At 48.2% G+C, this 13,758-nt stretch overlaps 1 protein-coding gene across 1 annotated transcript in view; it reads right to left on the reverse strand.

The window, feature by feature from the left end:
* Positions 1-13,020, reverse strand: part of Trappc10 (trafficking protein particle complex 10) — a 58,778-nt gene extending 45,758 nt beyond the window's left edge. Inside the window, exon 1 of the mRNA XM_021174541.1 lies at positions 12,815-13,020. Within this exon, the coding sequence (XP_021030200.1) occupies positions 12,815-12,881 (67 nt within the window). The 5' untranslated portion in view covers positions 12,882-13,020. The remainder of the gene's footprint in view (positions 1-12,814) is intronic.
* Positions 13,021-13,758: the final 738 nt, after the last annotated feature.

Consider the following 13,758-nt stretch of genomic DNA (forward strand, 5'->3'; position numbering starts at 1 on the left):
TTGACCTGTTAGACCAAGGGTCCTCTTTAAGAGAATGCACTCGCCTGCCTGCCTGCCTGCCTGCCTGCCCTGCCTGCCTGCCTGCCCTGCCCTGCCTGCCTGCCCTGCCTGCCTGCCTGTCTGCCTGCCTGCCTGCCTGCCTGCCTGCCTGCCTGCCTGCCTGCCTGCCTTGATTGACTGTAAAGAGGAGATTGGGAATGGATGTGAGCTATTAGCACAGCTGCTTATTTTGCCAGCATGAGCCAAAAACAGATCCTGAAGATTACACTGCAGTATCAGCTCTCCAGGGAGAGAAATGGTGTATCTGGGCACCAGGAGATGGTGGCTAGCGTGGTGCTGGAAAGCTGCCTGCCTGGTCCTGACTGACAGCATGCATCTGCACTTGTCCTTCCTGTGCCTTGTGCACTAGACAGGAAAGGGAAAGGACAGGTCCCCAGCAGGGCCAGTCAGAGGGTATGCTGACAGCAAGGTAAGTACACACACACACACACACATACATACATACACACACACACACACACACACACACACACCCCAAGTGCGGCCTGGCAGATGCCATCTCAAGTCTGCTGTGGTTTTCATCCTGCTCATTTACTTGCTAGTCATCTGGGAAATCAGTACAGTAAGAATCCCCAAGAAGTTCTCCACAGGAAACCACTGCACGGGGAAAAAAAAAAAAAGCACAGCTTTTTCAGAATGAACGAAGTAACAACCTTTCCTTCATTCTGTAATGGACTAGGCTTTACCTGTGTCCTGATTTAGTGGTACAGACCATACACTTGCCATGTGCAAAAGTATCATCTGACACTCTGGTCACCTCAGAGGTGACACTCAGGTGACAGAACACTCTGGACGAATTCACAGGCAGCAGACAACACATCTCACAGCTCTGAGATCAAAAACTCAAGAACAGAGGCATTGCCTGCTGAGTTTCCCGATCCTCTTTGTTCTGGGTCTTCCATCGTGGAAGGGAAGGGGTGAGGAGTTCTTGGGCTCGTTGGTAAAAATACTAATAACCTTTAGTAAGGGTTCTGGCCCAGCATTCCTGAGACTTCATGTTAGCCTGTGAAGGAGGGCCACAGTACATACAAGTACAGTGGAGGTGGAGGGTGATTCCCAGCAGGTCAAGGCCAAGCAGCTGGTGAGAGTCCAAAGGCCTGGCCCCACCCTCTTTAGGAGCAGCATTTGGACCTGGAGACTTGTCTTAGGAGACAGCTCTCCAGAAAGCTCCCCTTTGCTGTCTATCCCTCGTGGCTCCTAGAACTTGAACTCGGGTCATCAGGCTTACACAGTAAGTGCCTACACCTGAGGAGCCCCCTGGATGACTCCAGTTTGTAGGTTTTTGTCAGAGCAAACAGGAGCATTGTAACTTCTTGGTGACTCCTGTATGTTAAGAAGAGCCCTGCTAGCTCTGGACCAAGGTTCCTTACTTCCTTTCCCATGTTCTCTCCACCTCACCCTAAAGTCTTTGCTTAAAAACAACCTTTTCAATAGGGTCTAACTGAAGCTTCAAAACTGAACAAGGGCCGGGCGTGGTGGCACACGCCTTTAATCCCAGCACTCGGGAGGCAGAGCCAGGTGGATTTCTGAGTTTGAGGCCAGCCTGGTCTACAAAGTGAGTCCCAGGACAGCCAGGGCTACAGAGAAACCCTGTCTCAAAAAACCAAACTGAACAAGGAAGGAAGAAGAACCTGCCAAGTCCAGCAATGTTACACAGCACCTGGCATGGCTCCACACTTTTCATGGACTTTATCACAAATCTCACCCAGAGAAGGAACAGGACCATGAGCACACTGGTCTCCTCAGACTGGGCCCATACTCCAGGTACGGTACAGCCCAGCCCAGCCCAGCCCAGCCCAGCCCAGCCCAGCCCAGCCCAGCCCAGCCCAGCCCAGCCAAGGGCACAATGTGGGAGAAGAGAGGTACAGAAACCAGCGGAGTCAGCAATCTCTCACCTGAGAGTGGGGAATACAGAATGTTCACATCCTTTTTTAAATGTTTAAATTACTTTTTAAAAATTTACTGGGGGAATAATGACTACATTGCACATGCACGTGTGCATGTGGAGGTCAGAGGTCAGTTTGCAGGAGTTGGTTCTCTCCATTGTCTTAGCCTGAGGGATCAAACTCAAGCAGGTGCCTTTACACACCAAGCCATTTTGTCAAACATGTTATTTCCAATAAAGGGATAAACTTTTTCTTTAAGTTACATTGGGATGCTTAGGTAAGGAGACGCTAGGGTAGAAGGTAGAATTCAGTTGTCCCTTCCATCTGAGAGACTTGTCCCAGAACCCCAGTGGACAACAACCCCTGCCAATGCCCAAGTCCCTTATGTGAGGTGGCACAGTTCTTGCACAGAACCCACATACATTGTTGCACACACTGTAACAGCTAGCTGACTGCAGGCCTAACCTAATGTCAATGCTGCCCGTGCCTCCGTATACTTGGTTACAGACAGTGTCACTGATGCAGGGCCTTTTCCCAGACAAAAAAGAATGTATAGGAGATAGAATAGTTGAGTAAATAAAGCCTGGCTGTCTTGAATTCTAACCATCTTTAAGATGGGAAAAAAAATCCACTGGAGAAGCCTGGAGACAAATGTTCACATCGAGGTAAGTCTGAAGACGCCATTCCCCTTGAAAGGAAGCAGGGCTCCTTGGATGATAGTGACTGTAGATCAGAGGCAGGGAACTGAGAGCTCAATAGGCAAGAACCTAGCAAAGCTCCTTGCCTCAGAAACCGAGGCTCTGACTGAACTGGTCAGAGATAAAAGTGCATTCTTTAATGCAGCGGCAGCAAGGGGCCAAACACACCACAGATGCTCATGACACAGGGAGAGCTGTCACTAAAGAGAACAGGGAGCCACTCTGAAGACAGCTCTGGGAAGGGGAAGAGCCATGTGTGCCAAGCACTGGAAATGTGCATGTATAAATGCTCTTAATGTGAATGTCCTTACTAACACATGAGGAAAATGTTCAAATTACAATCTCCCTATTTTGCAACCTTTAGAAGGTAGGGAGAGACAATAGGACGTTTCGTGCCTACTGAAGGAGGAGAGCACACTGGTAATGAGGCAGTCTTGCAAAAGCTAAACAAGAAAGAATACAGTGTTGAGCTCCTTGCTCAGGCTGACCAGACAGTAAGAACTTTGAGGGACAAGTGAGATAGGGCTGCAAAAACTGGAAGGCAAAAGGAACCAGGAAGCAGAGGTTCTAAGAGAATCAGCTCACTTAAAAACTTGATCTGGAAGGTTGGAAGATGGCTTGGCAGTTAAAACAGTTTGTTCTTCCATAGGACGCAGGGTCAGAGCTCAACACCAATGAAGGCTAACAACCTCTGTAACTCCAGTTGAAGGAGATCTGATATCTGCTTCTGGCCTCTGCTGCACTGCACACATGCAGTACACAGACATATACCCTGGCAAATAATACATAATATACATAAAATAAAACAAAAACTTTTAAAACACATTATTTGAATACTAATTCAAACAATACTTTGAAAGTTAAGACACACAGGAGGCCAGGTATGATAGTGTACAATTGTTATTAGCCCAGCACTCAGAGACAGAGGCTAGAGGATCATGGGTTTGAAGTCAGCCTGGGCCACAAGCAAGAGTCCAAGTTAAAATTTACTATTTTTTTTAATGCTTTAAGTACAATTTTTGTAGCTATGTTTTTAAAAATTCATATCTTCTAAGATTTATTTTTGTGTGTGTGTGTGTGTGTGTGCACGCGCACACGCCTGCAAAATCCAGAAGAGGGTATTGGGCTCCCAGAAATAGAGTTATAGGTACTTGTGAACTGCCCAACATGGGTCCTGGGTTGTCTCTTAACCACTGAGCAGTCTTTGCAACCCCTATAAAAGGGGCTATAGCTCTGATAAGTCACTGTCGTTTTGATCTGAGAGGACTGGAGACCCAGAGGTCGGACACAGAGCAGCGTATCTTCTACAAAGAGGGTCCCTCCAGAAGGAAAGGTCCTCACTGCTTTTAAGGAAGCCATGTAATCAGTAAGACCCTGACCCATCTCAAATGTCATGAGTGATTACAAAGAACCAAGGGACTCCACCTAAGAACCTGAGTAAGTCCTAAGCAGTTCTGAGTGACCATAACAAGGAGGTTAATGGAGGGCCACCAACAACATGGTCTTAAACACCACCCTCCCCTGGAGAGTGTGACAAAGAGTAAAATACCCAGCAATGTCCCAAAGCAATCTCCACAAACACTGCCAATATTCTCATCCTGACCTGGGTCAGCCAGGGGCTGGTGCTTCTAAAGACTCACAAAGGCATCCTTCAGATGGTCACTTCAGCCAATGTAAACAGCTCCAGGGTTGTTAGTGCTCTGTTCATCTGTGCAGGGTAAAATCCATTTCCCACAAAGCACAAGAGATGCAAGAGTGCCCCATCCAAGCAGTAATCAACTAAAGACCTGCACTTTGTCTTCCAAAGGGACCCATGCTCCCGAGAGAAACATGCTCCCCTGAGCTCAATCCCTTCTGCACACCCTACTTGCACAGGTCATAGCATTAGGACATCCTGACCTTTTGGGGGACAGCCATGGCCCGTGCCTTTCTGGGTACCACTGAATTTCCTTATTTCCTTCTAAGTGGCTGCTTAGATCCTGAGGACTACATACACCTTTGTGGAACCCAAGCGCCTCTCCACTTCCTCACCAACCAGACACAAATATGCACCTTGGTCTTCATCCTTCCCTAGTCAGAGCTGCTCAAGACTCCTGTGTTTTAACCTCTTGTCGGGCCCGTGTCTTCCAGGGTTCAACAGTTCTAGGCCATGTGACACTCTGACAATGTTCATCCCCTGGCACTGGGAGCCCCACTTCCCATAAGCCTCCTGGACTAGACAATGCAGACCTTCTACCAAAACTGCTCCAAGTGTGGTTCTCTTTTCATGGCCTGCCAGGAACTCCTGCCAGAGTCATCAGCTAAGGCAGGGCCAGGCATGCAGCCCCTTTGCTCAGCTCCAAGAGGCTGCTAAAGAAGAGACTTCCAACCAATCCCCCAAGATTGGGTTTATGGCTCTACTGGGGCAGAGTGTGGCCATGTGAAGGAAGGCTGTGAATGAGAGATCAAAAGGGGCAACATGCCCCCAACGTGAACCTGGTGCACAGCTCATTCCACCCAACCTGAGGAAGAGAGAACAGTTTACTGACCCTATACCACAGAGCTGCTCCAGCTGCGTGAGGGAGATTGCATACATGGCAGTTCACACTAACCAAACACTAACCAATCAGGACTGTCCCAGTTGACATGCAGGAATTACACACCAGGAAATTGCAGCCCCACAGAAATGCCGTCCACTCTCATTGAGCAAGGACTCCTCAATGCTCGTACCTCACAGGCTGCTCCTCATCTACCACTACTCTTTGCCATGTGCTAAGTCAGCGCTTCTCAATCTGGGGGTAGTGACCCCTTTGGGAGTCAAATAACCTTTCCACAGGGGTCACATATCAGCTATCCTGCATATCAGATATTTACATCATAATTCACAACAGTAGCAAAATTAGTTATGAAATAGAAATGAAATATTTTTATAGTTGGAGGTCACCACAACGTGAGGAAGTATATTAAAGGGTCACAGCATTCAGAAGTTTGAGAACCACCATGCTAAATAAACAAAAGAAAAGAGGCGCTGGAGAGATGGTTTAGTGGATAAAGTGCCTGCCTTGCAAGGCGGGCAGAGTCAAAGGTGGCTGTGGTTAGCTGTGGTGTGTCTGTAGTTCTAGTACTGCAGGGCAGTGGGTGGCAGGGAACAGACAGAGCAGTCTCTGAACACATCTTTCAGTTGGTCTATTGGAGCCAATCAGTGAGTACCAGGTTCTGTAAGAGACCCTCTCTCAAAAGATAAGGTACAGAAGACGCCCAACACCGACATCAATCTCTCTCCTACATAACTGCACATATATAACCACACACACATGCACACGCATACACAGGGGAGGGAGGGATGAGACATTTAAGAGAAAATACCTTCAAATATGAAACTGATAACTAGACAGTATCTGGAAAATAGAATTGAGTTTTGCAACTCAATAATACAATTTAAAATGAATAAGACACTTTAATAAACTTTTCACTAAGGTCTGCATGTGGGGCACTTGTCATCTGGAGACTGAGTCAGGAAGATCTCCAGTTACAGGCCAACCTGCGCTACACAACATGAGTGAGACTGTCTCAGGACAAACAAGATAGAGGAATCTTCCACTGTGGTGAAGAAGGCAGACAGCAGGCTGTCAGTGAGGATGTGGGAAGCCGCACACTGCCAAGGATGTTAAACAGTATAACCACTTTGGGAAGAGCTGGCACTTTCCTAAAAACCTAAACATAAGCTCACCATGTGACACAGCCATTCTCCTAGAATCCTCTACGAAATAAAAAACGTCCACACAAAGACATGCGGCAGAATTACAAGAGCCAAATGTAGAAATAACCCAAACATCCACCAACTAGTGACTAGACAAGTGAGGGACAGACTGGTGGTCATACAGTGGTACTCTGTCTGGCCATCAGTGGGACAAACAGCTGACAGCAGGAGGAACCAATGCACTATGTCTATCAAAGACACCAAACACGAGACTGTGTGATGTGATTACTGCAGATTACTGGAATTACAATGACATCTCTGAAGCCTCTTCTAAATGCCAGGTGGGCCTCACCCAGTCCAGGACAGCAGGCCTTGGTTTGGTTGTGATGCTAAATGTGCTCTGACTTGTAGTAAAAAAAAAAAAAAAAAAAAAAAAAAAAAAGCTAGCAGTATTTTTTCTAATGAATTTCCCTGTTCTTTCTCTTATAGTATAAAAGAAAGGACTTTTTTGGATAGCATTGGAAATGTAAATGAGGAAAATACCTAATAAAAAAAAAAAAAAAAAAAAAAAAAAAAAAAAAGGTACCTAAATGCAGCTGCCAAGATCTTTCCAATGCCCCCAGCAAACAGGTTAGCTTTGCTCTACTGGATAAGTGTGTATTCCCCTGCTTAAAAGTCCGAACAGAATGCACAAGCTCAGTTTACCTAAGAACAAGGCAGGTGATCCCCAGGCCTTTCCACACAGCACTTCACGCACAGAAGGAAAAGAACACCATGGCATTAGAGGGTCTGCCTCATGGAAGCACTAAGAGACACCCAGAGGATGTTCCCTGAGAGAATTCGTGCTCACTCACTTAATCTACTCCACCAACAGACTCAGCACCCAGTACTTGCCAAGTGCTACTCAAGGTGCCAAGAACCCAGCGGTGAACCGCAGATCAAGTCCCCTCGTCATGAAGCTTTGCACTCTAGCCTGGTCTCATGTGAAGAGAAACAATAAGCAAAGACAAAAACAAATATTTATGTTAGGAGCTTTGAGCCAAGAAAAATGGCGAAAGCAACAGGATCCCAAACACAAATGGGGCATGGGAGGCAGAGCAGGCCTGGGGTTCAGTGACATTTGAGCAGATATCAGAAATTGGGAGAAGAGGGAGGTGGAGGGCAGAGACCACTAGGCCAGGGGCAGTACAGGCTCGACAGCTCCAGGCAGAGTCGGAGGTTAGTGAAGGTTATTCTGTCTGTTTTGGTTTGGGTGGTGCTAGGGTAGAACTCAGGGCCTTGCACACACTAAGCAAGCATGCACCACTGAGCCATCCCTAGCCTTGGGAAAGTTATTCTGAGAAGAACGTGAGCCAGTGGAGGCGCCTGAGCTGAGAAGTGTGTGTTATAACTTTTCTGGAGACCACAGCAGGAATCCCACAGACAGAAAAGAAAGGCCTATGGACTGGAGAGATAGCTCAGCGGTTAAGAGCACTGGCTGCTCTTTTAGAGGTCCTGAGTTCAATTCCCTGAAACCACATGGGTGGCTCATAACCATCTGTAATGGGGTCCAATGCCCTATTCTGGTGTGTCTAAAGATAGCTACAGTGTATTCATATACATAAAATAAATAAATTTTAAAAAAGAAAGAAAGGCCTGTGATGTGGGGCCACCATAAAGGTGGGAAAGGTGACTGGATCCTAGATGTATTTCAAACACAATAAAACAGTATTTGCTGAGACTGAATCAGACATAAGGGGGCCATGAGAAGTTGAAGTCATCAGCCTGTAACTTAAAAACGAATACTCAAGTACTGTGAGTAGGCTGACAGCTTGTGATAGAGCAGACACAGACAGGGTGCAGCTAGAGTACAACAGGCAAGAAAAGGTGGGACACCTAGCAAACACAGGAGTGGATGTTCACAGTCAGCTATTGGATGTATCACAGGGCTCCCAATGGAGAAGCTAGAGAAAGTACCCAAGGAGCTAAAGGGATCTGCAACCCTATTGTTGGAACAACTTGATGTACTAACCAGAACCCNGGAGCTCTTGTCTCTAGCTGCATATGTATCGAAAGATGGTCTAGTCGGCCATCAATGGAAAGAGAGGCCCATTGGACTTGCAAACTTTATATGCCCCAATATAGGGGAATGCCAGGGCCAAAAGAATGGGAATGGGTGGGTAGGGAAGTGGGGGGCGCTATGGGGGACTTTTGGGATAGTATTGGAAATGTAATTGAGGAAAATATGTAATAAAAATATATTAAAAAAAAAAAAAGAAAAAAAGAAAAGGTGGGACAGGCGACACTCTGAGGAAGCTAGAAGGGAAGAGACCAGAAAGGTGCCTCAGCCTCAGTTTCTCTCCTCCTCACCTGCAGGTGGGCACAGAGCTCAGCAAGTGAAAGCAAAGCTGTTGGAGATCCGTCTGTGATGGCTAGGAGACGCCACAGTCACACTAAACCATGTCATCCATGTGAGCACACTGTATCCCAGCAGAGAACTCTCCTAGTACAGCAACCCTGTTGTGACTTCTGGGACAGCCCGAAGGGCTTACTGAATGCAATAACCAGGTGCCTTAAACAACTGTGATATTCAAGGTACTGAGACCAGAAAAGGTTTAGGGGTCTCTTCTTAGCTTCTTTCGCATTTATTCTCTCCTCTAACTTAACTATCCATTTCATAGCTGAAGTCCCTCAAGAATAAAAATACAGCACCACAGCTGAGCAATTGCTGGCGAATGTCAGAGCCTAGGTTCCATCCCCACCACTTGGGGAGGTGGGCAGGTGAGTACTGATGCCCTCTTCTTGCCTAGCTTGTCTGCAGACCTCTTCAGGCTCCTCTCACTACTCAGTCACTGGCTGCTGCCTTCTGCCACCTGCACTTATGTTTACTAATTCTAAGAAAACACACTTCACAGCACTTTATTTTTGTACTTTCAGACTGGGTAGGAAATACAAATCTATAAACTCTGATCTATAGGGGAAAGATCAACTCCAACCAGGTACAAAACTCTGCATGCAGATTGGCTTGTTTCTGCTGTCTTCTGTCTCCTTTCAAAATGTATGGCACTAGACATGTCCCTAGTGAAAGTCAGTCATCTGGAGAGAACCATCATCTACGCGATGTTTCATTGCTCCAAGGTGACCACATGTGCTAGTCACAGAGGAAAGCTATAGACTAAAGGACATCAACTATCTCCACTGAATGAACACACAGTAACAGGAACATGTCTTTTTTTTCTAAAACAAACAAACAAACAAACACCTGGTTTTGAGGGGAAGAGAGGAAACTAAGCTAAAACCTAAACTGACAACAAATGGATCAGCTGGTTTTCAGTATCTCTAAGCATTTCTCATGATTAAAAAATCGTATAGTAAGCATCAGATTATTCTGACTAGGTGATTCATCATCCAAGCCACTGCAGCGGGCTTCCCCAACTGCCCAGCTGGCACCCTGTACCACACAGATCCTCTCAGCAGAGGTAGTCTCTCTCCACCATAGCCCACAAGACAAGATGTTAAGAATCTTCCAATGAGGGGCATGCCTTTAATCCTAGCACTTGGGAGGCAGAGGCAGGCAGATTTCTGAGTTCGAGGCCAGCCTGGTCTACAAAGTGAGTTCCAAGACAGCCAGGGCTACACAGAGAAACCCTGTCTTGAAAAACAAAACAAAACAAAACAAAACAACAACAAAAACAACAACAAAAACAAAAACAAAAAAAATCTTCCAATGATGGTTAAAACCTACCAAAACTTCTATGCAGCCCCAAAACAATATTAAAATAACTCGGGAACATTTTTGAGTAAGACTTGATTCTGTCTCCCCCCGACCTTTGAGGACTTTCTGTTCCTCTCACGCCCCTAATCTAGCACCAGTCACTGTCCAGAGGAAAATATGAGGCTGGGAAGATAAAACAGCTCATGAAATGCTTGCCCAGGAAGCATGAGGACCCAAGTTTGGGTCCCTAGAACCACGTGACAAGCATGCTATGGTCACAGGCTTGTAACACCAGCAATGGGGAGGTGGATACAGTATAATTTCTAGAGGCAGACTAGCCTAACTGGTGAAGCCCGGTGTGATGGTTTGTATATTCTTGGGCCAGAGATGGCACCATTTGGAGGTGTGACCTGGTTGGAGTAGGTGTGCCTCTGTGGGTGTGGACTTAAGATCCTCACCCTGGTTGCCTAGGAGTCAGTCTTCCACTAGCAGCCTTTGGATGAAGACCTAAAACTCTCAGCTCCTCCTGCACCATGCCTGCCTGGATGCTGCCATGCTCCCACCTTGATGATAATGGACTGAATCTCTGAACCTGTAAGCCAGCCCCAATTAAATGTTGTTTTTATAAGACTTGACTTGGTCATGGTGTCTGTTCACAGCAGCAAAACCCTAACTAAGACACCCGGGTTCCAGGGAGAGACACTGTATGAAGACACAAACAAACAAACAAACAAACAAACAACAAAAAGCCCAGGTAGACAGCTCAGGTGGACCAATTCCTGAGACTGATCTCTGTTCTCCACAGGTACACGAGCCTGCACATACACCATATATGTACACACACACATGCAATGATAAACATGAGCTCTGCTTTTTAAAGTGAACTCAGACTGGCTAGGTGAGTGTTAAAGGAGATCTAAAGTACGAATTTTTTTAATATGATGAAACAGATTGTTTGGGGAGCAAACACTAAGAGAACCATAATACACAGTATTGACGTGTTGTTAAGAGTGAACTGGCCTTTGGGTAGATTTCTGAACTGTGTTCGTTAGCTTCTCCTTTAAAACATAACAAGATAAAGAAGGAATGAGGTGGAACCAGGATGAGTGCTTGCCAAAGCTGCAGCCCCAGAAACATAAAAATGCCATCGAGTGTACACTAAGTCAGATTTCCTGAGTATCAAAAAGGAAAAAAAAAAAAAAGCCTTTTATTTTAAAGAGATTGCTTTTACGTTTCTCTAAAACGACTTTGTTTTCTGAAATTCCAGTGAAGAGCTGTGCCCTCCAACTTGGGAACACCATCAGCACACTTTCTTATGATGCTACCCCAAAGCCATGGGAATCCCCCACCAACACCCAAACTCCAACAGGCCTACAGGAAGGCACCCTGCAGCTGTCCTGCACACAGGAAGGTAAGACATTAAATATCACACATTTCCAAGTACTAGCTACCAGAGTAATTAACCCTTTCTCCTTGGCCACAGCCGATGCCGCTGAGCTTGCAGCTTTACCTTCAGCAGGATCCTGATAAAATGTCTATGGCAATGAAGATGCCAATGTTCAAAACGAAGGGTCAGGAGATGCAGTCAAGTAAGTGGGTGTCCCTATGGGTTCTAAGAACCCATCCAGAATTCCTACTGTGCACAGGACTGGGGGAAAAGTTCTCAGGACCTGGAACACATTGAATCCAACCATGAACAAGGTGCAACTTCCCTGAGGGGATCAAGGAGCACCTGGGCAGGGTGGGGCAGCCTCCAGACCAGCTCTGCCACATCAGTCCACCTGCCTGCAGGTGAGGTTTGGCAAGCCTCTCAGTTGCCAAGCATTCTGGGAAGGAAAAAAAACAAAAACAAAAACAACTAACTGCTGAACTATGCAAGTCTCCCAACTTTATGGGAGACACATCCATATCCCTGAGAAAGTTAATCTAGCAATAAAGAGATGTAAGTCTTTAAATATGAAACGTCTAGGCGGTTACAGGAAGGAACTGGGAGGAGCCCATGTATCCAAGGGCCCAAAGGAGAAAACAGAGCAGGGTGTGCTGGAGACCTTGGGAACCCTGGGGCCTAGCACCAGGTTTTGCAAATATGCTTCCTGTTTAGAAAAAAAAAGTAAATTCATAAGGTCAAGCACATACTGAACTGCCAACAGCCACGTATCACACACCTGTCCTTTGAGAGACAGCACCGCAAAGCTGTCAAAATGTCAACCAACCCGTCCACACTTCCCATGAGTCCGTAGTTTGCAAAACTACTCCGTTCTGAAATTATGCTTTAAAATGAGGGGTTTTTTTTTCTGTAGCAGAGAAACCAGTCTGTGTGTGTGTGTGTGTGTGTGTGTGTGTGTGCATTCAGTGGGAGAAGGAACAAGTGCGGAAGGGGATGTCCGAGCGGGAACTCGCTGGTGGAGCAGCTCTGGAAAGTGCCTATAGGCACAGGATGATTGGACCACAGACAGAGCTGGGTTCCTTCCTAAGCCTGGCCGGCCACCTGCCACTCCGGCTTGAGTGTCACTAGAGGAAGAGCACCTGCGCTCTGCGGAGAGCCGGGCCTGCCCACCGAACTGCGGTCAGAGCGCAGGAGAGCCGACCCACGGGGAAGGCCGGCCCGATCCCTAGCAGCACTGACAGCACAGAGCGAGCTGCTCCGGAGACCGCCCAGGTCAGGACCCAAAGCTCGGCGTCGGCTGCACAGCGGGTCGGAGGTCACCCGCGGAAAGGTCGGAGGTCGGCTATGTCCGCGTAGGTGGGAGCTGCCCAGCCCGGCCGCGCCCCCCGCCCGCCTGCCCGCCGCACTTACAGGTGACGATGGGCTTGTTCTCCATGGTGTAGACCACCGGTGGCTGTGGCTCCTCAGGGGCGTCCATGGGAGTCCGGCGTCACCGGCCCGGCCCCCCGCCCGCCATGGGCACCCGAGGCAGCGCGGGGCCCGCTGAGCCCGCGCCTCCTCGCCGCCGGCCCCCGGCAGCTTCTAGCCGGCCGCCCGCCGCCGCCGGCCGCGTCCACTTCCGGCCCCGGCGCCGCCGCGTGACCACTTCCGGGGCGCGCGACTTAAAGGGGCGGGCCTCGCCGCCGAATACCCTCCTACGGAAAAGGCCGCGTGCCGGGCGGCCGGGCGGTGCAGGGCGGGGCCGCTGTAGCTGTCAATAGCGGGAGCCGCCTCTGCCTCAGTTCTCAGACAGCTGCAGAGGACAGAGGGCGGCGCACGTGCCTGAGCTCCTTGACCCCACCTTCTAAATGCCCAAGCTTGGTGACCCTTGGTCTCATCAGACCTGTCTAAACTGGATGCTCCTCGGCCTTGCACCTGCAGATGCTCCCTGACCCTCATCCTCGCTTCTACCCCGTGTGCCCCCACCATCACATCTGGCGAAATTCCCGTTATCTCCGAGGGAGCTTCCTCCTTTCCGGCCTCTGCAGGATGCCTTGGGTCGGTTTTTACATCTGGGCGAGCTCGGCTGTGCAGTGCCAAGCTGAGTCTCTGCTTGCCTGTTAACACGGACTTGCCAAGTGTGCTGACTCAAAGCAAGATCGAAAGTGTTCCACCCACCCCGTACAACTCCATGAGCACCCGCTGGCACGCCAGCTTCCCACTGTCCTTTCTGGTTTTGTGAGGTTTTTGTTTGATTGGTTGATTAGATGGTTTTACTCGTATGAACCACCACATAGGTCGTTTCCACCTGCGTCAGCCTTCAGCACTCTTTCCCTTGGCTCCCAGAATGCTCCCCTGTGACCCACCTTCATCAG

Source organism: Mus caroli, chromosome 10 (assembly GCF_900094665.2).
Source record: "Mus caroli chromosome 10, CAROLI_EIJ_v1.1, whole genome shotgun sequence".
Classification (NCBI taxonomy): Eukaryota; Metazoa; Chordata; class Mammalia; order Rodentia; family Muridae; genus Mus; species Mus caroli.